Source organism: Schistosoma mansoni, chromosome W (assembly GCF_000237925.1).
Source record: "Schistosoma mansoni strain Puerto Rico chromosome W, complete genome".
NCBI lineage: Eukaryota > Metazoa > Platyhelminthes > Trematoda > Strigeidida > Schistosomatidae > Schistosoma > Schistosoma mansoni.
The window spans coordinates 29824014-29849816 of NC_031502.1; the positions used below are offsets into that span (position 1 = coordinate 29824014).

Consider the following 25803-nt stretch of genomic DNA (forward strand, 5'->3'; position numbering starts at 1 on the left):
CTAACCACTTTCTGTAAGAAAATGGATCCAAAATACAGCATTTTTCTTCAAATGTACTGAGGAAATCGCTAATCCACTTAAGTACAAATTATAATATGTGCCGGTATTTTTCCCACCACCAACAGTTGGTTGCCCAGCAGGTCCGGATTTCCAGCATAAAGATTCACTAGACGATCTAAAATCACTATCATTATTACTATCAGAGTTCGTGTTTAAAAGCCAGCCAGGTTGAATTGCTATATAATTTAACTTAGATTGATTGGGACTTTTCAATCCTTCAATATGATAATTTAATTCAGTAAGAAATGTTTTCCATAATGTGTAATTTTGTGTTACATTAACAATAGAGAATATATTATCTCTGTCATCATCATTATCAATACCATTTTTCAGTGAATCTACATTGAGATTATCATCAGCCCAAGATAGATCTGTGTCTAAACAGAAAAAAATAATGATAAGGGCCTATCAATTATTGACTCAAGAAAGAAAATATGATTATTATACATCACACACGTAGATCAACACATGCAAGAGGAGGTTATTTTCATAGGGAAATTAATATTAAAATCTCAGTCAATTATTTAAAAATGATAATAAGGGTATGGAATCTTAAAAACTGTCGTAGAACTGAACCGATCTACAAAAAATCACACCAATTAATACCTTTTTAGAATTGTACTATGAAAATATTATGGTGTTGGAAATCCTTCAATGATACAAACATAATACTACTATTCCCCTAAATTTTGCTATTCATGGCACAAAAACGATGGTCACCCATCTACCAAAGAGGAAATGTTCTGTTTGGCCGATCGATATGTATTATTCTGCGTCTATGAAAAATATTTTGCAAGCTGAAAAGTTAGCCAGCTCCAATGAAGGACAAGGCATATATATGCCTCAGTCCAGGATATCATACGTCATTAGCACAACAAAATGAACGAATTCATAGTAGTTACTTCAATGGTAGTAATATATGTAGATAAAGATTGCATATAAGGATATGATACAAGAAATAAGGATTGGTCGGTGGGAATAAAGGTATAAAGTAATTTTAATCTCACCGTATAAGGGAAGACAAAGAGTGTATACACCTACGCCATTGTGATCGATTCTGAGCCATGTCACCTAGAATCTCCAACCATTGGTTACGATAATCACGCGGACCCCAACCAGGTAGTCTGCATCTGCCAACATGGCTCAGACTAGAAGTTAGTGACTTCAAGCATTGATGCCACGTTTTGGTTTGGCTGCCCCTAACTCTCTTCCAACCATCACCAATACTAGTCAGCATTGCTCGTCGTGGTAATCGGTGTTCAGGCATACGTAACACGTGGCCTAACCATCTCAGTCGATGAAGATTCATCACCTCATCAACTGATTTACCATCATTCCCTAATACCCTACGTCTAACCTCACTATTACTTTCCCAGTGATCCCAGCAGATGCAAGCAATATTTCTAAGATATATGTGGTCGAATACTAGTAACTTATGAGTATCTTCTACCCTTAATAGCCAAATTTCGCAGTCGAAAAGTAAAACTAAACGAACTGCTGTGCAGTATACTCGTCCATTTATTGATAGATGGATATTTCGCCTACGCCATAAACGACGTAGGTTGAAAAAAGCCAAGCGAGCCTTTTGAGTCCGTGAAGAGATTTCGTCAGACACCAACACATTAGGGCTGATCACACTTCCAAGATAAGTGAAGTTGTCCACGCGTTCGACTATTTCACTCCATATTCTTAGTTTAGGTGTTGAGGCAGCTCAGTCCTGGAGTAAAACTTTGCATTTAGAGGGGGAGAAACGCATCCCAAACATCATAGCATTGTTGCTCAGTGCTATCAAAAGACTCTGCATTTTGTCAGCGTCTTCACCAAACAGGACTATTTCATCTGCGTATTCTAAGTCGATAAGTGGACCTCCTGATAGATCAATTCCTGAAAGTTCAGTCGACGAGAGTGTTATTTCCAGCAGTTTATTGGAACAGCATATAAGCGACTGTTAACGAGGATCCATTCTAACAGTGATTATTTTGCCCTCGTACTTATTGCTATGCCTACACCCGCTAATCCACCAGAACTAGCCATCGTATCGCCAGATAAACAGAGGGTGTATCTCGTCGGCTCCTCGTTTTGGCCAGGTGAGGTCAAGCGAATGGCCACACCTAAGTCCTAAGTCCACTACTAGTCGATAGACTAACGATTTTTATTCACTGCCAACTTATCCATTAACCATTAAAGTGCAAGTTTGAGCCCCATCTCACCAACTTTCATTTAAGCAACCCGCTTTATATTACTAGCTCTCAAACACAGATTATAGCTCAGAGTTGAATACGTATACCTATTCCAAATGATGAAATTATATGAGTCAGAAAATAAATGTTTTATTATCTGGAAATGTAACAAGTAACTGATATAAAATAAACCTACCTGTTTTACATTCTGCAGTTTTAATTGAGTACATATGCTGATAGTTTGACGATTCTCTGAAGAAAGAATGGGAAATAAATAAAATATTTATTATTTGAGGAACAACGGAGTCGTGTATAACTGAAAATGAAAACTATTATTACTGCAGAAACAATTTATATTTGAAAAAGTGTATACTAAAATAAATAAATACGGAGATAATTGACGTTAAATTAGAATACGTTAAGCACTACATAATAGCTATAAAGTATAAAAATATTATATGAAGTTTATCTGGTGTGTTTAGCGTAATCAGTGGTTTGAGATATTAAGTAATATGGCTAAGAATCGGTAGCATTTACCTTTTTGTCTGCTGTTAGATCTTGAGTTTTAAAATTATCTTATATTTTTATATTCTACATATTCACTTTTTTCTTCCTGAATCATATTGTCTATGCCTACTGCTTTTTAGTACGACTGATAATGTCGCTACTTCTATTACTCTAGATGTTTGTCATAAGATTTTTATCTCGCACCGTTGAGGTAGTGTAGGAACTTAAACGGATGCGAAAGAGTGCCAGATTCTACTTTACGTATAACTGACTGATGAAATGATTACATGATTTACTAACAGAAAATAAGTGCTACCTTACAGTAATGAAACTGTGATACAATAATTTAAATATTCGACCATTACATTACAATTTCAATAATTACTTGATTTATCTTGTTTAAAAAAGTATATTACTGAACCTAACTATTCAGCGATAAGAGTTGCTGAGGACCTAGCACATGAATTGACTGACTTGTAGAAACTATTGTTATCAGGATTAAGGAGAAGCGAATGAAATTAAATAAGAAACATACTGTATCAGTTGTACTTCATTAGTTGGTGAATCGGGTGTAAGAGAAGTACTGAACAAATCTCCAATACTTTTTCTTTCCATGTTCAAAAATGATTCATTTGGAGTGATAGGTGATAGATTAGATTGCGATTGTTGATGGGAGATGGATAATTCTTGCTTTTCACCAATGTCAGTATCGAAATTAATCTGAGACTTGGGGAAAAATTTAAAAGAAACAGTTTGAATTTTCAAAAAGTTACACATGAACAGGGTATGTACTCACGATAAAAGAGATTTGAATGAATAGGGTGATAGGAACTTGAGCATCAAGTATTCACAAGATGTTGAAAAAAAGGAATATCTGTAGAAAACTTCAGCAACTGAAATTAAGTGAAGTTATCAATGCATAATTCTTTTTGACAAAAAGAGCTTACATGAATTCTCTTGAGATTTTGTTTAACATTTATTTAGTATATTAGATTGTCTACTGATAACGATTACAGTAGCAATATGACTTGATATAAAATATCCATTATAGATCCGTTGTGTTGGGGGGAACTTAGTTCAGTTCATGGTACACGAAATAAATGTTCACCGAATTTACAAAAACAGCCTAAGTATAAGGCGACGAATCGAAGATAGATAGCAAATATCCACATTGACTAACCTGACAACTTTGTTAAAAAGTGTCTGTTGAATCAATACACCAATGCAAAATCAACCTCAGAAACCATGAAACCGTTAGTGTCACCATGTGTGAAAAACAATTCAGAAATCACCACGAACATTTAAAACCCTTTGTAGTCAATATCATTTAGATCAACGGAATCACTCCGCTCTATTCATTACGGATCGAAAAACACAAAAGTGGAAGATAATTGAAAAATAATCTGAAAATATGAACCAAGTGCGATAAATATTGCGGTGGACAAAGTGGACGCCATCTTCACCTTTGGTACACATACACAAACTATAAGTAAAACAAAATATTTTATCACTGATATTAGTGTATTGAGACAAATATGGACATAAAGTCATCCAAAAAACCGTCAAAATTCTGGGTCGACGAAATCCTAAGAATATTTGAGTTTCTGTACGGATAACATTCAGATTGATCACTAATTAGTAGACATCGATTTAGATCCCATCTGCCAAATCATCCAAAAACGCCGAACAAATCGTGTCCGGAGGTCATTAGGGAAAAAAAGTGAGATCGAATACAAGGACAAACAAAAACACAGAAACCTAGGAAAGCAATCAATCACAAACAAGGCTACTCGAACAAGCTGTTTTAAGCCTCGTGGAATAACTAAGCAACTAAATTTTACGTAAGGTAAGAGCGAATGATCTTGTTCCGAACGACAATGAGGACTTCAAAACTAAACCATCTAGCTCAGAAATCTCAATGACACCAAAATACATAAAATATTGTGAAAATTCTTCAAAAATAATCATTGTCCCATAAAGAAAATAATCGGGAACGAGACCTGAATATCATAAGCAATACAGAATATACCTTCAGAACTAATAAAAAATAAATACAACGAAGAAATAGTTTTCTAGATGCGAATTTTCTAAAATTAAAATTTGTGCAGAAAATAACCACTAAAATGAACAGGATTAAAAGTAACAGGAAGTAACTGAAACACATTTAGATATAAGGACATAAATAGAATAAGTCAGGTGGTTGGATGTAGTTAGCAAGAAAGCCTGAACCTGGGTATAGTGTTAGCTGGGACTAGTCTGGAAAGTATACCTGGGATCCTAAAGAAACTGAGACTCTGTGGGATTTGAATCCGCATCACACAGCTTCATAGTCTCAGATGTTACTTAACATCTCAACAAATCGTAGTGGATGTCATCACTCAAGCTAGTGATCACATTGCAATCTCATCGATAGAATCCCACCAGAAAAAAAGGACTAGACGAATATCACATTGGTTACTGCTCAGTGATTAATTAATTTTACATACAGAATATTTTTTTTGATGGATTTACGCTGAAGTAAAAAGTTCAGAAGAAAATAAATTAATACAGAACTTCAACCAATCCACGATACTGGGCGACGGTCCACCTTTGTTTTCAGTGGGTAACTGCCTCAAAACAGACACGGTTGAACTCCACTGGTCACGGCTGCTCACTAGAACTCCAGGAGGCTAAGCGTTTGCGCGCGAGACCGAAGGTCCTGGGTTCAGATCCTGCACGTGGGATCGTGTGTGCACACTGCTGAGGAGTCTCATACTAGGACGAAATGGCCGTCCAGTACTTTCATGTCATCCAGGGTAGTCTAGCTTAAATCGACTCATAAATTCAACTATTAAATTACTACGATTTCCACAAACTCTCATTTTGATGAATACAGGACTGCTTAATTACTTGTTGTATTGTAAAACTATTGTTGTAAAGTAGCCTAAAAATATTAAGTAACCCAAAGTAGTAATATAATATTTGTTTCATCATAATGAAGTAAAGAAATTTAACCATTAAGATAGAGGATTCCAAGTTATTAAGATTTTAAATTGAGACTTTATTGAAATGCGGAAGTAACTCAATTTAAAATCCGTGCGAAATGAGTATTACCTTTAGTCATTAGAACTTGTTACGCTTTGTTATTGTCCAAGTTCAACCGCATTTTTTATGCCTCATCCAACTTAATGAATATTATAGATGGTCCAAAAAATGACTAGAACAAGCAGTGGGAAAGTTCGTTCTTATAGAACTGTTACAACTTTACTATTTCAGATGGTGATTTAACCATTTTGTTATTCGAGTACAGTTTGAAAACCGGAATGGATAATAGCGACCTTTATTAAATGTATAAATGTAGGTAAAAGTGTTTATTTTAGTAGAGCAATGAACTGATTCCATCAGTTGCGCTTTCTTCAAAGGCGAAGTGCAGCCTTGGTTATCACACCTGCATCAACATCTACACGATTTATAAGAAAAAGGTTTTAATTAACTTGCGCTATCTACTGTTGCGGTAGAGTAAAGACATAACAACTTTACAATGCATTACATTAAAGTGAAGAAAAGTACAAACTGTAGTACTCAAACGACTTTAATTGGACTGTCAGTTCTATGTTTGTCCAGTATAAAAGTTGCTATCGATTGGCTTGAAGTTCAATAGTCATTTAGGGGTCTGAAAAAGTGCTATTTGCAGAAAATCTTGGAAAAATAAAGTTACTTAACTCTGTTAAAAAGTAAGTCAACCGCGTTTCATCAATCTACTTCAAGTATATTTAAAATGAGACTTAAAGTAATGTTCATAATACTTTGGAAATTGATAATCTGAAAGAGAAAAAAGAATCGAACAGAATGTAGTCCCGATTTACCTAATATGTGAGTAATATTAATCTGCACTATGTGTAACACTTCATGAGTGTGTGGTGAAAACTGTAATCAGAATAGATCCAAATTTTCCCGCCACTTTGTTTGATCAAATTAAAAAAATTAATGTACTCATCATGTACTTGGGTATGAACTTCATTCTGAGTTTGAAGGCTCATGATACTACTTAGTTTTCCATAGCGCAGCGGTTAGAGTCGGTTCCAACTTGAGACGTAGTGACTGAGAATCAAACACCTCAACCGCTAAGAAGTGGCTTCATAGAAATTAAAATGTTCTCCAATATGGCAATGGTTTATATGACAGAAAGTCATGCATGCAGGACAGCTGACAAGTGCATTTCCAGTAAGGACCGGAGTCAGACAAGGCTGTCTACTTTCCCCCTTCCTCTTTCTTCTGGTGATTGACTGGATTATGAAGACTTCAACATCTGAGGGGAAGCACGGAATACAACGGACATCTCAAAACCAATTAGACGATTTGTACTTCGCTGATGACCTAGCCCTCCTATCTCATACACACGAACAAATACAGACAAAGACAACTAGTGTAGCAACAGCCTCTGCATCAATAGGCCTCAACATACACAAGGGAAAAAGCAAGATTTTCAAATACAACATGGAGCACGCCAAGCCAGTCACACTTGATGGCAAAACTCTGGAAGATGTAGAAACATTCACGCACCCGGGAAGCATGGTTGATGAACATGGAGAATCCGATGAAGAAGTAAAGGCGAGAATCGGCAAAGCAAGGACCGCATTCCTAAAACTGAAGAACATATGGGACTCAAAACAACTGTCGTCTAATTTCAAAGTGAGAATCTTCAATACGAACGTCAAGACAGTTCTACTGTACGGAGCTGAAACGTGGAGAACTACTACAACCATTATCACGAAGGTACAAGTATTTATAAACAGTTGTCTACGCTAAATACTCAAGGTTCACTGGTCGGATACTATCAGCAATAGCGTTTTGTGAGAGAGGACAAACCAGTTTCCAGCTGAAGAGGAAATTAGGAAAACACGTTGAAAGTGGATAGGACACACAATTAAGGAAATCACCAAACTGCATCACAAGGCAAGCCCTAGCTTAGAATCCGGAAAGGAAGCGGAAAAGGGGAAGGCCAAAGAACACATTACACTGGGAAATAGAAGCAGATATGAAAAGGATGAATGTTAACTGGAAAGAACTGGAAAGGAATGCCCAGAACAGGGTTGGATGGAGAATGCTGGTGGGTGGCCTTTGCTCCTCCACGAGGGGTAACCGGCGTAAATGGTCAACGTGGTGCCTGACACAAACGTTCCCCGTTGTAATTTTCCATAACACATCAGCACGACGAGATGAAGCTAAAGGATGAATAGTAAATCAGCTGAATTAATGAGTGGCAATGACGATAAGACTGAGCAGTGAGAAAATAGTTTGAAAAGACAGAAGTGATGGACACGTATCACGTAATGATACAGATGAAGATCTATGGGATCGACAAAAAGAGCGAATATATCTGGGCTGTCGTAATCGAGTGAGTCACCTCACTCATCGTCCCTTAACACTGATTGTGAATAATGAGCAGCCCCCAATGACGCAGCCTACACTTACGTTACATGGTTCGGACCAACAATCAATGGTTTTACGGAGATACCACGTTTTGTTTGCCTCGCCTCTAGCTCTCTTTAGATTAACTTACAGACCAACTAACACTGCCCACTGAGGTAGGGATAAGAAATACATGTCCCAACTACACTAACCGATGGAGATTCCTTGCATAATGAATCGATTTGCCATCCTTGCATTATATCTTACGTCTAACATTAATATTACTTACTCGATCGTTTGACGATACGATACTTCGAAAACACGTATGGTCAAAAACCTGAAGCTTACGCGTCTTCTACCATGTCTCACAGCCAGAGAGTAATAGGGAGTGAACTGCTAGACAATATACTCGTCCTTTTGCTGCCAAATGTACATCCTTACTGCTATCCAGAAGTGAAGGTTGCAAAGGCTAGATGAGATTTCTTGTGTAGTTTATAAAAAGCCTAAATTTTGATAATTCTAGAAACTTTTTATAAAGGCTTTGTTTAAAAATAAGCAAGAGGAACTTATTAATTCTACCAATCTTGCTATCCAAATGAATAAAACAAAAAAATGATTACTATTTCATTACAGAGATTATGTGTAAACACCACTTACTGCTTTCGTTTCATCATTACAATCTATTAAAAAACAACCTATAGGCAAATCACGAATATATAGAAAGAATCCACAAATATTTAAGCTAAGTCTTTATACAATAATTAAAAACGCTATGTTTTTCAATCACTCCTATTTTTATTTAGGTCCACATTTATTTATCACGGACTGTCGAGAAACAGACGCACTTAAAAAGTTTCCTAAAAAGCCATTAATATTAAATGTTACTTTTAAAAGTCATGTAAATTACAGACACGAGAGATTCCTCAGAATGACGTAAAACATGACAATAATTTAGATGATCCCAGAGAAATACGGTAACGTGAAATGATACATTTGTGTTAGGCTTTGCATTATCAGCAACTGTACTATTTGTTGCATGTCACTTATCTTTCGTAAAAATTTATTATCTGGACTTATTTGCCAAAATGTGTAGAAGAACAAGAATTATGAAGGAACCTAAACACAAACTTTTAAATTAGCTAATAAAACACTAAAAACGATACACTACTTGATGTGAGTCGACAGTATACCTAGCCACAATTATGATATCGATAGTTCTTTCCCCGGTTGGTCATTCCGTAATCGTCTCAAGCTTTAATGTAAACTCATATAGTAAAACCTACAGTGTACAGTAAATTATGAGTATTCATATTCCTTTTATCACTCAACACAATTTTATCAATAACTTCACAATAGAAAATCTGTTTTGAATCATAATAGCAACATTCGTTTCACTTGGACTTAATATAGGGATGATTGATAAATAGTAATAAACTTTTCCACCAGTTGGCTCTATGGAAGCTTCAATCAAACAAATTCAATGAAATCGTTAACAAAATGTAAAAATAATGATAATAATAGTTCCAAATACATTTGCTTTGTGATTTCTTCTTAGAATAAACTGATTTAGGAAAGAAAAGACACTATTTTAACAAAAAACAGTAGTGTATTTACCATCATTAAATTGTTTAAAATTTGTGAATCATCATATTGTTCTTTTAATGTTTCAGTTGTCATTATATCACAAATAAGACCATTAGTATTATCATTATTATTATTGGTAGTAGTGATAATCGATGTATTATTAGATACTGTAAATGAACTTTCGAACATAGAAAATGTAAGTGTATCATTGAATTCACAGGTTTTATTAACAGATAATGACGATGGCGTTGTTGTTGTTGTAGTTGAAAATGGCATGCTTGAAGATTCACATGAAATGGGCAAATGCAATATATTTGATTTGACATTGAATCCGGAAGTGGATGACGCTGATGTTGAAGGTAGTTTATTTGTCGATACGACTTGATCATCATCTATGATAGCAGCTAGTTGACTAGTTAATATAAATGATTGACTAGATTGTGTAAAGTTTTCAAAATCTATTAGAGTTTTACCATGGTGATTTATGGAACTATCAAATTTTGAAACTGGGATTTGTGAATTGGACGTAATACCAATATTATTTTCATATTCAATTTTATTGTTGTCACTAGAATAATTTTCCTTGTTTACTGAATGAAATTTATGACCGACATTAGGATTTTTGTGATTATTGCAGTTAATGGGAGGCGAAGTTCTTGCTGCTGCCATGAATGATGTTTGGATTGTTGTGTTATTATCTAACGACAATTTCAATCGTTTAACTTCAACTTCCCCTCCTTCTACATTAAGATGACCATGATTTTTATCCTTATCCACAACATATTCACAGCCTTTAGTCAGATTTAGATCATGTAATGAGTTATAACTGAGATTTACTGCCATTAATTGATTATTTTTACTGTCTACCATATCATTTTTATTAATCTTATCACAATCAATGAAATCCTCAGTAATAGACTTTACAGGTTTCATAGAATTTTCCGACTCATGATTCTTTGATACAATAATTAAATCTTTGCCATAAACAGAAGTCAAGTCTGTTTCCAATAAGAGTTTAGCTTGTTGAACTATTAACGGGCCAGCTTCGTGTTCATTAATTACACGACCATCATCTAAAAGGATTGTACAACCACCAGATGCTTTTACAGAACACGCTTCATGATTATTTTTGCTGAAATTACCAAAAAGGGAAGAACGTGTATTTACTATTAAAAATGCATTAATTACTAGTTCAGCATATATTATTATAAAATAATATAGGAATTGGAGAATTTATCGTGAGAAAACGGCACTGTTTTCTAAAACTCTAGGTTTTACAAAATGTTATTCAATATCAGACCTTTGGATAGATACTGCAAACATAGCCATTCTATAACCTATTTTATATGGTTTTATGCAACACAGTAATATGTATGATGGATCTAATAGAAATGTGTAACTATGTTTATGTACTTATTATTAACCAAGAGTGACTGAGCAATTTGGTGAGGCCAAAATAAATACAAAACCAGAATAATTAAAACATTCATCGTAAAACCTCTATATAAATGTAAAATGAGAGACATACCGTTCAAAAGGAATTGCACGTTGTAAAATTCTTGAAATCTCTTGAGGCCGTGCAGAAGCCAATGAAGAAACAGAACTGTAACCAGCTGCATATAGCGCACGAGCACGTTCGGCGTTAACCAAAGGTAATAGACGTATTAAGTCGACAAGTTCATCCGAAACACCATAGCATAGACGTGATTGAAAATTAGCTATTACTCGTTCCATATGGTTCCAGCCAAGACGATTACAAAAGATTGTAACCATACCTAAAAAAAATTATTGAGCAAAAAAAAGAAAAGAGGGAAAATAATCATTTTAAGTATTCAAAATTCCTCCTTTCTCTCTTAAGTATAAAAAAATTTAGATCGGTAAGGTATAGAGGGACTCAAGCTGTGCAATTATCATGACTTGTTATAAATTGTTTTTACCAAAATTGATTACATATTACTAACGAGACCAATGTACTAGATGATACAAAGCCAGGATTATTCATATTCAAATTAACGGAAAAATATTAAAACCGAATTATTCTTAACAGTTACCAGAATGTTATATTTATTAAAAAGAGGGTTATAAAGTAATCTATAAATACTACTTTTCTAATCATAACTACTGTTATAGGGACGTAGGATGCTAATTCAAGGTGGCCTGTTTGAATATCTGGGCTACCTGTTCCTGCCATCTAGATATTTCAGCAAGTTATCTGTTTCCTTGTTTGTTTTAAAAGATCATTATGTCAATTAATTGCATAAGCTATTCAGGTGCGTTTGTGAAAAGTTTGCGGCCTTTCGCTGTACAAGTTACAAAAGTGCACAATCGGAAATATCGTGATGGCTGGCAATATGCACTGAAAAGAATGGAAATTATTCAGATATCGACTTTTAAAATGCTAATATCTAGCTGACCATCACTCAATATTTATCGTCAATATCGATCAAGAAATAAGAGACCGAAACTCGTTGAAATACTTTGTGCTGACAATTCTATATTGTACCAAAAATATAATATGGAATAAAGCTAATAATAATAATAACAATAATAATGATAGTAATAATAATAATGGACAGCATATAAGTTTATGCAGCCCCATTGCCAGAAATCAGCAACTTTAAGATTTCTAAGCAGAAATTCTTTTTCACAAGTCGTATTAATCGCAGACCGACGGTGATAGTAATACAGGTAGCAATCTAAGGACTAAACTCACCCGCATAAGTTGCAGCTTGTTGCTGCAAGCTCTGCAGAAGACCACGATTAACACCGAATTTCTTTGCAACAATTTGTAAGCCATCTTCATTGACTAGACGATACAGTACTAATGCTGTGTAAAAGCGTCTATGTAGGCTTAGACGCCGATTAACCATATTAGTATTACCGTGACAACCAACAGCAGATGAAGGTGCTCCACCTGCACACCTAGTAATAAAACGTTCTTCAATACCAATCAGATCAGCGACTCGGCGCTCTGAAGAAGATAAACTTTGGTATTGTTCCAAATAGCATAACCAGTCTAGATCAGCACCAACATCTAAGTAGACAGGAGTTAACTAAAACAAAAGGAAATAGAAATTCTTTGTGATCTAATAGGCTATTAACGAGAAATTGAGGAAAAATACTACAAAAAACTACGAAGATAAAGATGTAGAAAATGAAACCATAATTATGTATTAGTAAGTAGGACTATATACATTACATGGGATGAAGAACGAGAATGGCATATTCGAGTATCATATGTAGTTGTACCATAAGAAAAAAATTACTTAGTTAATTGCGTTTTTCGTATGAACTTGAGTTTTGTTCACGTTCTTACTTAGTAAATACAAAAAGATCATGAGTATAAGTAATGTGAAGAGGAATTTCGAAAACTCCAAACGCTGATACAGTCGACAAACGAAACATTAAGTCTACACAAATATACACCACTTTAAATATACTAAACTTATCGGAATTGTATGGAGTGACGGGAAAGTATAGAGACTAAATATAGATTAGAAATCAGTGATATGTAAACTGTTGCGTACAATATTGGTCACATTGGCATTATGCGAAACTCAATAACAAGATAAAACAGAGGAATAAACTAGCAACACAATAGTTTACATCACAGAGTAACCTCAACCAACCATTCAAAACCAGGTTTCACTGAACAGTTAATTTGTTCTATGGACTGAATAGCAGTGCGTATCCATGACCTCACTTGAGATGGAATCTAGGAACTCCAGCCGTTGTGGTCAGCGAATAAAACGATAGCAACTCACTGAGAATTCGAGAAATTCAAATAATTAACTAGTGAAAACAAGAAGCCTGCTTTGTCTTTTGGTTCGCTGATACATGTACGAAATATCACTGTATAATAATATAAGATATTATAGTAGTTAGAATAAAAACATTTTAAACTGCCAAAAACTTACTAAATAAACAAGATGTAATTCAGTATCAAGTGCGATTGATCGACGTGCACGATCCAATTCTTCATAAACAATCAATCCATGAATTGGACCTAAAGAAGAAGACAATACAGCTCTCCCAAGAGCTGTTGGTTGAAGACGAGCACCATTTAATGAAACCTCTAATGATTGAGAATCAACAAACGACATATTTATAACATTTTTAGACACATTTGGACAAGTAGACTGATCAATATAGATAAATTCATGCTTTTGTAGGTCTTTAATACATGTGAACAATAGGCGTTTCATCTGAACTGTGAATCGATCATTATTATTATTATCATCATTAATTTCATTTTCAGAATAAGTTGTAGGTTGAGACAAACGAAGAGAACGTCGTCGATTTCCTTTAGTTGATTGAGAATTATTAAATTCGTTTAATTTCTCCCAGGTAACAGTTGTTGCCAATAATGTACTAGACAAGTACAGTAAAGCATCAGACAATGTTTCTACAAATCCATTTACGATGACCTAGAAATTATGCGATAATAATATAAATAACAATAGCTAAAACCAGTTTAAAGACAAGTTCGATTCTTTGGGTGACTGTATAGTTTTGGAGCGACTTTTCAGCCAATGCGCAGAGTCTGTATAAATCAAAAGTATTTCGTAGCAGAAGTAATGAAACCTGCTGAAGTTTGGTGGCTTAAGGAAGTCTGTTGATTTTTGAAGGCTTATTATCAGAATTTTGGTAGAAATATCTAAAAAGCGTTTTAGAAATAAAGAATACAATTAACCTAAATGGGAAAACTAATACCAAAATAACTAAGACTGGTGAAGGGCAAGATGCTTTACACTGACGAGTTGAAATCTAATGATCTATATATTTCTAACTTTTTCTATTTCATAATATAACAGCATGGTCATTAATCAGTGTTATCCATAGGATCTGTTTCAGAGAATTTCATGAATTACCTTATTACTGAATGGATTTTAGTACTTAGAATTCGGTTCTGAACCAAATGATCTACGAATCCATGTTGGTTCAACATGATGTTTAAAAAAATCAAACTAACTCGATAGCCAAGCTAAGATTAAAACCACCTGCAAAACTCTAAATCAGTAACGGAGAGCTGAAGAAGGCATTATTTTTAAATTTTTAACATATCTGATTGATATCTGTGTATACGATTTAACTTTCTGTCTTCAATTAAATGAGGTTGAACTGAAGCACAAAAGAGGAAGTATGTATAACTTATACGTCCATGGTAGCGAATAATTTTGAAAAGATTTCCGATTGATTATTGAACGGTATAAACAACTCTTGATAGCATTCATTTTCAGCCCCCAAATGCCCTGGTACGGCCGAGAGTGGGGAGAGTCCTCTCTCCCTCTCCGAATGCTCTCACATGGCCACGCGTATATAACCTCTGCCAGTGAAGTCCCACTCACTGCCTTCTTGTGGCGGGGTGTTATTTACGAAATTGAGAGGACGAAAAGAGAATGTTCAGCGCTTTAACCGGGTTGGTGGACACGGAAAGTCCACCTAGGGAAGTTGGAAAACCCTGATTCCAAACCAATGGTGCACATGGGCTCCAGTATCCTGAGGGAACAAATGGCGTATGAATCAATCGTTGCTCCACTGCCTTGTGGGTCAGACCTTTAGGTCAAAGGCTCCGGGTGTGGCCCCCTAAGAAAACCAACTGCTTCAGTTTGGGCACCTGGGCAGTATCACAGCCCTCACACAAATCAGATGAGATTTGTGCGGCACATATGTATTCGGTGCCCCTTTGTATCAATATTTATGTGTTCAAATAAATAAATAAAAATAGTATTCATTAGTCTTGTAGGGATATATTTATGAAAATATTAAACTGAAATTTGTGTACCTAACCAGTTTCAGAAGTTTCATGTTAAATGTGTTAATAGCAAATAGAATCAATGGGTATTTTATGTGAATAGATAAGTTTGTTTTTATTGTTCTTTCTCTAATACGACACAAATAAACCGTAAGTTTAATGATTACAAAAACAATAATCAATATATATATATATATATATATATATATATATATACAAACCTCGAGCAGAGCACGTTTTAGACTAGATTCAGGGCTACCTCCATGACCCATCAAACATGAATTCACCGGTGGCATACCGTTCATTATCAGTTGACGAACACGTCCCAGATCTTTTGGTTTACATAATAAAATACTTTGACCTAAGTTAAACACATGAATAAATTTAAAGAAACATGAAATGAAATGAATACGTTGGAGGAGATGGTCGTTCAGAAGTCACAACTGTCAAGATTGTTTTGAGAGAAGTTTACTGGTTTAAACACTTGAATCTCATTAGGTCAAATTCCCGCTCCAAATATTCCAACTTGTTATGATAGACTTTTTGGATATTATTGGACTTTGTTTTACATCACGGATTGATTTCGGTCAAACAAATATTGACAACCAGGAAGTACTAGACGACCATTTTGTACTAGTGTGGGGATCTTTAGCAGTGCCCCATCTATGGGGTTTACACTAATAAAGGCGACTATCGAAAAAGCACACATTAGCAAAGGTGATCAGTGAAAAGGGGAATAACATTCTTAACGGTATAAGATATGTTCGCTTCAACCTCAGTTCCTTTGCCTTACGACTAATCAAAACGTGTTTTCCCACACATATGACGTAGAGTCCACTTCCAACACATACTTTAATTCCTAGAATTCGGTGAAAAATTTTTATCGTTATCACCCTATTCATGTTACCTCGTACGTCGAACAACTAGAATATAATCCATTAAATTACTAGAGAGAATAAAAATAATACTACTCAGTTGCTTAAATGGGACTAGCTAAACGAAAAAAAAGCTATGAAGTTCAAATACACGAAAATCAACTAACAAAAACATATTAAAACTTTATTTACAAATTTATAGTTACAAAAGATAAGTTCTACACATCCAATTAAAAGGACGATTGAAGTATCAAAAGTCATATAGGTTATAGACTTATTTTACAGTAGATATAGTACAATCCAATAACTAAGCCAATATTCATGAGATAATCTTTTTGGTTAGAGCTAGCAAAATTATCCGGTGTCTGAAACCAAAGAGTTAGGGGATCAAGTTCGAAAATATGATTCAACAATTTAAAATTAAGTGACTTACAAACACGTTCAATCACGTTACATGAATACTTGGATGGACATCTATAATGCATGTAGCAGTTAAAACACAAGACTACAGAATATTACACAGGTTTTGTAAAATAGTAACCACTATCATAAACACCAAAGTCAGAAATTTAGGTATCATACTTGGAGGATTTTTGTACATAGGCACACTATATATAATAGTCTAATCCACAATTGAATGAGATGACAATTTTTTGTGTGGCGCATATATATCTGGTGCCCCCTTGTACCGATATTTATGTGTTCAAATAAATAAAATGGCAATCCACTGGGGAGTTGTCCTGTCTCTTGATATCAGTTCAAATGGATGTTTACGTCAATAATTCCGTCACATAACCAACAATCACTCGATTACACTTTGTAACATTGTGTATTAGCTATTAGTCAGTATTCTGTTTATTTATTTTACCAATTCAAAACTCAACCGCTTGTCGAATTTCAGTCCACAACAATATTAATAGACACTGGAAATGGTACTTATTGTAAAACAGAAGTTAAGAAGATTGGTAGACCGGGATTTAAATGCACAATATGAGTAGCAATGTATTAACAAGATTATTTAAAAACATACCACTAGTATCTACACCTTGACGACCTGCTCGACCAGACATTTGTTTATAAGTGAGAAAATCTAAAACCTTTCCATGAAATAATGGTGTTCGAATGATAACACGACGAGCAGGCAAATTTACGCCAGAGCTTAATGTAGATGTGGCAATTAAAATACGAATAAGACCTTTACGAAATCCAAATTCAATAATCTCACGTTCTTCGACTGTAAGACCTATGTACATAAAAAATTAATGAATAACTTCTAAAACCAAACAATGAATATTAGAATTAATCTGAATATACAAAATCCAGATAAGTGATTTATACAGATTTGTTCAGTTTTGAATTTTGTTTTCACAGTAGACTGATAAAACTTATTAAGCGAATGAAAATCTAGTAAAGTGCATTCACAAACTTACGAGAGACCAATCCCAATGTACTTCCACATTTCATGGATAAGATTTAAGCTTAATTATCTGATTCTAACATGTTTTCTGCAAAATCCAATACCTCTCGTCAATACTCTTTTGATTTGTAGATGAAAGTTGTTGAGGAGTCTCATACTAAGATGAAACTACAGTAAAAATGCCTGGTAAAGGTTTTCTAGACGGTGTGCAACTGAGAATGTCGAACTACCTACCTACTGAGGTAGATATTCAATTGTCATAAAAATAACACCTCACGTTTTATACGTGGCTGGACATGATTAAATTAGTTCCACTGATGATTTTTGTAGGTGTGGGGAAATACTAGATACAGTACTTGTAACGGATTTCAAACATGTAACTCAATAAGTAAAAAGTCCGAACAATTTCACCAGTTCAGCCATAGATTCATGATTCATAATTTCACAAACAGAAACTAATGATTTCCACATGCAAATATTCTTCAAGTCATGAATGATAAAACAAAGATGAATTATTTAATCAAAAATTTCAAAACCATTGTCCTATTTTTATAAATTTTGATAGCGTAATGAAAAGACGGAGTTGATCTGACAATTAAAAATTTAAGTTTCTTCCGAATTTATAGAAACTGTTTATTGTAAACTTGAATTTCTCTTGCAAATATTAAATTCGTTTTTATGCCTAAGAAGGTATGATACTTCCTATTCTTTTTGTATATCATCGCCAATGAACGATTTGTATTTATTTGATTAGAAGTCATGAATTTTGATATATAAATGCCTTGACAGGTATAAGTAACCATACTATTTGATGTACATAGTGTGAATATATGTCAGATTTTTCAAAGCACATCTCCCATTTAATTACACTATCGATATTAATGAGGAATAATTAAGTGAATGACAGAATAAAACAATCTTCAGTCAACACTAAGGAGTATCAAACAAATACTTATTCTCAGTTTGAACTTAGCAAAAATTTACGATAAATGAGAAAATCTATGATAGTATGGAGGTTAATTATGTTAAAATCAGCTTAAATCCGATAATTATCTCAAATAGATAAAAAGTTTACAGAAAAAAAATAGTATTTCATCGTTGCAAATCACAAATAAAAGTTGTATTATTGTATATCGATGATTAAAAACCGATTGATAAGAAATTTTCCGCTCTATTCATTTTTATTTTCAATTGAATGTTAAAATGGAGATTTTCATTATATTAAGAGAATAATAGATACAATCATTTTACTGCTTGCTAAACAATTTACATGAACTTTAGGAATGACCAATTGTATATCTCTGTCAAAATGATGCATTCACAAAAATAACTGTCATAATGAGCTGTCATAGAGTATTCACACATCCTGTTCTCAAGTGTTCAACTTTTTTTCACTAGGACAGGAAGAAAATTATGAACATTTTACCAAAAAAACGTAATTTACACAAAAGTTTTTTACTATAAAATCGATATTACTTGAAAAAGTTTAAATAAGTGTTGAACATTTATTAAAAACCTTAATGATCCTACATTAAAATTTATTACAAATTTTTACTAACCTGCATGATGAAAAGCCACACCATAACCTAAACATCTGGCTAAAATTGTATCAAGACCAGCTGGACATCGTTTTAATTGATCTACACAAGTAACAAGACCAGACCGATCCAACTGCAATGCTAAACGCGTTCCAATATTTGAATGTACTGAAGGATCATCTGAATTTTTGCAAATCAAATCTCCAATATTTGCTTCAGATGGATTATGTTCGTTTTGATGTAAAGCTGAGAAGTAGGATTGTGTGAGAATGAAAATCTACAGCACAAAATGTATGTATGGGAAAAGTATTTACTGTAACTAAGGAGCAGTATCAATTAAATTGACGACACCGAAGTTAATATACTTTCTGTTTATGGAATAAACTACTAGTTGCTGAAAAAAACTTTTGGACTTCTTTAATACGTTAAAGTTCACATCTAGCAAATATCATGGCTTAAAATCAATCACAATAGCACAATTACTTATTATTCTTTATCATCTAAATTCTCAGTGTAGTATTAAAACATACTCCCCACTTCATGATATCATTTGGTAGTTGCGATAAAACTTTTATTTTTAAGCCTCTAATATTTCTTCTTTATACTCCTTTGCATTTATTTTTACCCCGTTCTGTTAAAATATTTGGTGACTAGGATTGCTACACATCAGTTTCAGGACCTTTGGAATAACTATAAATCATTGATTAATGCCTATGAGGTTTACTTTTTTATTTATAAGTAAGAAAAAAAAAGGGGAAAAACATTTAACTAGATATTACAGTAACAATTGAAGTTGACTGACTTGACGTGCCATCGAATCCGCTAATTGTTCACACCATTGTTTAGTTGGACAAAATACTAACACACCATGTCCATTCAAAAGTGTATCAAAGCATAAAGCAAACACACCATCTTCATCGACCATATTTAGTTCAGTATCAGAAGTTAATTGAGGATCCAAAGGCAAATTATCAGCAGGCTCTAAAAATCTAAATTTATACAAACAGATGTTGAGAAAAATAGTAAAAGCAAAGGAACAAAAATGAATGAAAATGACTTATACGAGGAAGACGATTGGAAGCAAGACTCAATTCAGTTAGTAAATATGAATGTATGATTTATAATGCTAGGATTTAGATTTAGGGTGAAGACTCGAATGAACAGTTTAGGTTTTAAATTAAGAGTTGAAGGCGTAAGTCAATTGAAGCTAGACCACCATGGAAAACCTGGAAGCACTGGATGGCCGTTTCGCCCTATTGTGGGACTCCTCAGCAGTGCACACCCACGATCCCGCACTCGCGAGATTCGAACTCAGGACCAACCAGTCTCGCGCCAGAGTACTTAACCGATAGACCACTGAGCCGGCATCCAACGTTGTTAATGTCTAACTTCAACTGATCCACGAAGTTGAGCAACCGTTCACCAATTGTCTTCAGTGAGTTGATATCTCACAACAGACGTGGTTTGAACTTCACTGGTCAATACTTCTCAATTGACTCACGCCTTCAACTATGAAAATACCAAGTCTCCACAAAACCCCTTCTGATTTGAATTAAGACTGTATGGTATATTATTAGAGTTAGGGTTAGGTCTCACAGTTAGTCTATATGATGTCTAAATCTTAGTCTACACCTTAATCCTAACTCTAACCCTAAATTCTAAATCGTAGTTGTAAACCCTAAAATCCCATTTTAAACATTGACCGTTGAATGATATCTTCATCATTAAAACCAGTCACCTCAACAGGTAACATATTATTTCGATACGTACGTTGTGACCTCGAAGAGTCTTGCTCATTCCCGATTGGCCCTCCCTCACATGTTCAGCATTACCAAATTTTTAATTGGTATTTTGAAACTTTAAAACATGGGCGAAAAATCGATTCTGGGCACATATTGTTATGGATTACAGCTTGATGAATGATGGTAAGGTTCAAGGACTACTTAAGATTGTTTCAAACCACTTTAATAATGTAAAAGAGATACATGGACTGGATTTTGAGCGGCATTTTCTGTTTAACTAATAATCATGTTGTACTGAGATCACTTGGATCACAGAGTACTGACGACATTTTGATACACAAGCGTTGTACACTATACAAATAAGTAATGATAGTCTCACACCGATTAGAATAAGCAGTATTGCCAATTCATGTACTTTAATATTAAAAGAAATCGAGTGATGTCATGGAAAAACCAATGAATTACACATTACATTTACTTACTCCGACAACAGTTGTTGAGTAGAGCTATCATCCTTACTAGCGGATTTGACTATTTTATAAAACTGATTTGTTTTCGAACGTGCATCACAAGACAATATGAATTCAGTTAGTGGGACAGGACGAAAATTTGTAATATACACTTCAGCATCTAACCACTGTCCAAGAGATTTAAGATTTGGCAATGTAGCACTCATACCAACAATTTGGATACCATAGGCTTTAGAATCAAAACATTTATTTAATGATTCGTTTAAAGAACTTTGAGAGTTTTCTAAAATTCTAATTCCATTTGTATGTTTGAAATTCGATATACGACGCGAATAAAAAAGTAATTTTGTTAACAACAATTCCAGTAAGTAACCACGATGAGTGTCACCGATAAGATGTAGTTCATCGACAACAACAATACCTAAAAATCAAATTTATAAAAATAAATGTTTCAGTTAAATATTACATGTTACTTACAATGATATGTAGATGTTTATTGGAAATATAGTTAAAAGCTAAAAAAATAAAAATGTGAAACCAGTTAAATAAACAAAACTTTCTGAATAAATGAAGTGAATTAGGATTTTGTGTTAGAATAAAACTCTCACTTAAGCATATTAATAAGCGTTATTAATAGGATCGTCTGGTACTATCTGCCTAGTCAACTTCCAGATAAAAATTGTCCCTATGTAAAGAAGACATGATCATAAGGAGTACACTTTGAGATATATAAATCTTCTGGTTTAACCGAAAGATAGATAATACAACGATTATATACATCATAAACTGATATCTTGTATGAAAGCATAAAAAATGCGATCCAGTAATCAAGTACAGTTTCATGTACAAAGCAATAATACAGTCTTACTGCTTAAATTTCGGTAACTAACAAGGAATTTTAACCCATCACTCATACTTCATATCCAGATGAAACCTTCAAAAGATTACGAGTTATTTATAAATGAAAACGAGAACAAATAATCTGTTTATAAACTCCATACATTTATGAACATCAATATGAAAGAATAGTAACTTGTCAGTTGCAAAATTGACTGTTATCAAGAGTTATAATTTATAATCTATTTTAAACTGAATCATAAAATTAAAAAAAGGCCGCCTAAAAGCTACTGTTATGAGGAAGCTGCTTTGACCACAACTTCAGTACATCATTGCTCAAAAACTAAACAGCAAAACACGTAACAAAAAACTGTGTTAATCCAAATTTACTGTTTTGATTTATAGCTAATCAAGAAACAAAAAGAGATTTAATCCACCTTTGTATTGGTTGTTTGAATCTTCCCATGAACGTTTAGAACTAAAATCTATTAGTCTCTTATTGGTATATGTTCATCCTATGCCAAAAAGATACTGATACATTGCAGTCCTTAACGTCTGTGGGAAGATTCAAACAACTAACACAAGCATGAATTAGACTTTACACCAATGCACAAGCTGGTGACTATCTGGACTCATAAGCTAAGTGGATAAGGTGATGGCGTTTGAAGCGAATGGTACTGGGTTCGAGTTTCGGAGTGAACATTAACTCTGGAATGCAGGTACATCCAGTGGACGACTCCCGCATAGGACCAAACGAGTATCCTGAATTCCACTACCAGCCACCACCCATCTTTGCTTAAAACCAGATTTTCCCCAAAAAGGTTATATAGCATGTCTACATACCCAATTCATCCAAACGTTCTTCCTCAATTAATCTGTTAACTAAGCTATTCGCCTTTTCAATCGTACAAACAGCTACATTGATAGCAGATAATCCTCCAGGTGGACTATGACCAGCCATATAACCCCCGACACGAATACCCAAATTGTTAAAAAGTTTCTAAGAAACATATACAGAAAGTCAATGAAAACAATATTTTGATTAACTACATAGATCAATATGGATAACACTCAGTCATTTACAAAGTAGGACAAGGCATATATATGCATCAGTCCAGGATATCATACCTCATTGTTATGTCGCGATAACAATAGTGAATGGTAACTTTGGGACCCATTTATGTTTGAAATACAATGATTCATACCGCAGAGGCTGTTATTGGTGTTCTGGACTTAACTGGCTGGGATAGGCAGAAGCAAGACCGATAAGCACTCTAGATTGCTAATACGGTTTCGTGTGTCACTGTTCCAATCAATAATTCGCTGCTCTCTGATTGGCGATCTTATCACGTCATACATTAACTAGGCATCCACTCGGCCATAAGTTATAACACTCATTAGCACAACAAGAACAAATTCATAGTAGTTACTTCAGTGGTAGTAATATATGTAGATAAAGATTGCATATAAGAATATGATACAAAAAAAAAGGATTAGTCTGTAGAAATAAAGGTATAAAGTAATTTTAATCTCAACGTTTAAGGGAAGACAAAGAGAGTATACACCTACGCCATTGTGATCGATTCTGAGCCATGTCACAGAATCTCCAACCATTGGTCACGATAGTCGCATGAACCTCAAACAAGTACTCGGCATTTACCGACATAGCTAAGACCATAAGCTAGTTGCTTTATGGACTGATACTACGTTCTGGTATCAGACGATTTTCACTTCTCGGTTGCCCACACCGTGGAAGGGTTCTTCTAGTGGTAACTGGAAAGAAAATTGGGTTAGATTTGGTCTTAGTGACCTGAGAGTGTGACCGCAGTGCTCAAGGGACAACTGATAGAAGCCAATCACACAACCTTTTGTGAGTAATTTTCGTGTTAGCTCTGAACTTGTTGAAACCTTACTGCCGGAAACGAAAATTCGTGGGATAAGGTGAGGTGTGGATTTTTAGGGTCGACCTTTTTTAATCACACCCTTCTTTGTAGGAAGGCAGCATCGCTGATATGCTGGTTGTCTGAAGGAAACATCTTACTGCTGTTACACCTTCATACAGTCAGCAGTACGACTTCACCCTCGGACCTTGGGTTTGCTGCTTTTAGTCTTACCGCTCTTCAACCGACCTGTTTGGCATGGTAGGACCTTGAGGAACAATTGTTCCAGCCAGTATAGCTCGATCGGTTTATTACGATAGGCAAGCTCGACCACTACATCAAGGTAGTAGCGACGGTCGGGCAATATATATATATATATATAGGGTCTGGTAGATATTAAAATTAAACATAAGACTTAGCCACAGGTAACCGGGTGTTTGAATAATCCGTATTAAAATTAAATTTCATAACACTTATTTTAATATATTCCTAAGTATGAACTCTCACTAAAGCTCATAATCTTATAAAAATCACATTAAGTTCAACAATCTAGCGGGCCAATTCCACTCATCATAAATTAGAAACGTAAAAATCACATTAAAATGAAGGAAACTACAAACTAACTTGTAGATATATCATTTTCTCTCTTGAGACAGAGACATAAGGTAAAATGATAAACGCTTTAAGTGCAGATTCTAAAATGCGCTTCAATACAATAATTTCAGCAACAAGAGTTTTCCCAGCACTTGTAGGAGCTGAATAGACAAGATTCTTACAACCATCTGAAATAGTGTTTGCAAAACAACACGGCTCACCAAGCACACCAGGCAAGTTAAGGCATTCAGCTTGCCAAGAGAATATACTCGATATATTCATCTCCTTGTACTGACGATACAATTCTTCAGGTACATAAAATGCATCTTCTATTCTAATAGGGCTACCGACCTTGATCTCCATTTTCCGAAGGCTACTCTCAGATAATGTGTATTAAAACTGAGTTCTAATGAAGACATCAAGATAATTATACATCTAGAAAGGTTAATATATATGAATGAAGTGATTGTATTGAGGTCATAAGACATGAGTACTAGCATTTAAGTATTATAAATATTCGATAAATTTCTTTATCACTTGCAACAATCATATAAAACATATGTGCACTACGAAGTCCATTTTGACTCATTTAAAATGCTGGTAAGTTATATTCCTAGAGACATCAAAATATTTAAATGCATAAAATCTGTAGCATTTCGACTCCTAACCACGAGTTAGCAGGTAAATATATGCACTAACAATGTAAGGCATAAGTATAAAACCTAACAGTTGTTGATAAGACACGCGTTATTTAGGGTATTTGGTTCGATATGGGTGAAGTACCATTATGTAGATTAAATATAACTATTCTATGGATATATATTATTGTATTGTATTCACTGGATACGTAATCTACTAGTTTTTCGATTGTACCTACAGAACTAGAACTTCGAATGTCAACTTGATGTCATAAATTCTAATAAAATGGGGTAATATGCAAGGAATATTTTATTGTACTTCGTTTGCTATATCT

General features: G+C 34.4%; 1 protein-coding gene across 1 annotated transcript; it reads right to left on the reverse strand.

Moving 5' to 3' along the window:
* Smp_155500 (putative dna polymerase theta) lies at positions 1-25193 on the reverse strand (the record flags this gene model as incomplete). Its single annotated transcript, XM_018789301.1, has 15 exons — positions 1-465; positions 9753-9889; positions 10196-10854; positions 11251-11497; positions 12436-12775; positions 13640-14149; positions 15699-15838; positions 17383-17595; positions 19329-19487; positions 20115-20288; positions 21569-21748; positions 21845-21940; positions 23200-23356; positions 24861-25018; positions 25052-25193. 15 exons carry the CDS (start codon positions 25191-25193, stop codon positions 1-3), a joined length of 3777 nt encoding a protein of 1258 aa, XP_018654758.1.
* Between the last annotated feature and the right edge of the window lie 610 nt (positions 25194-25803).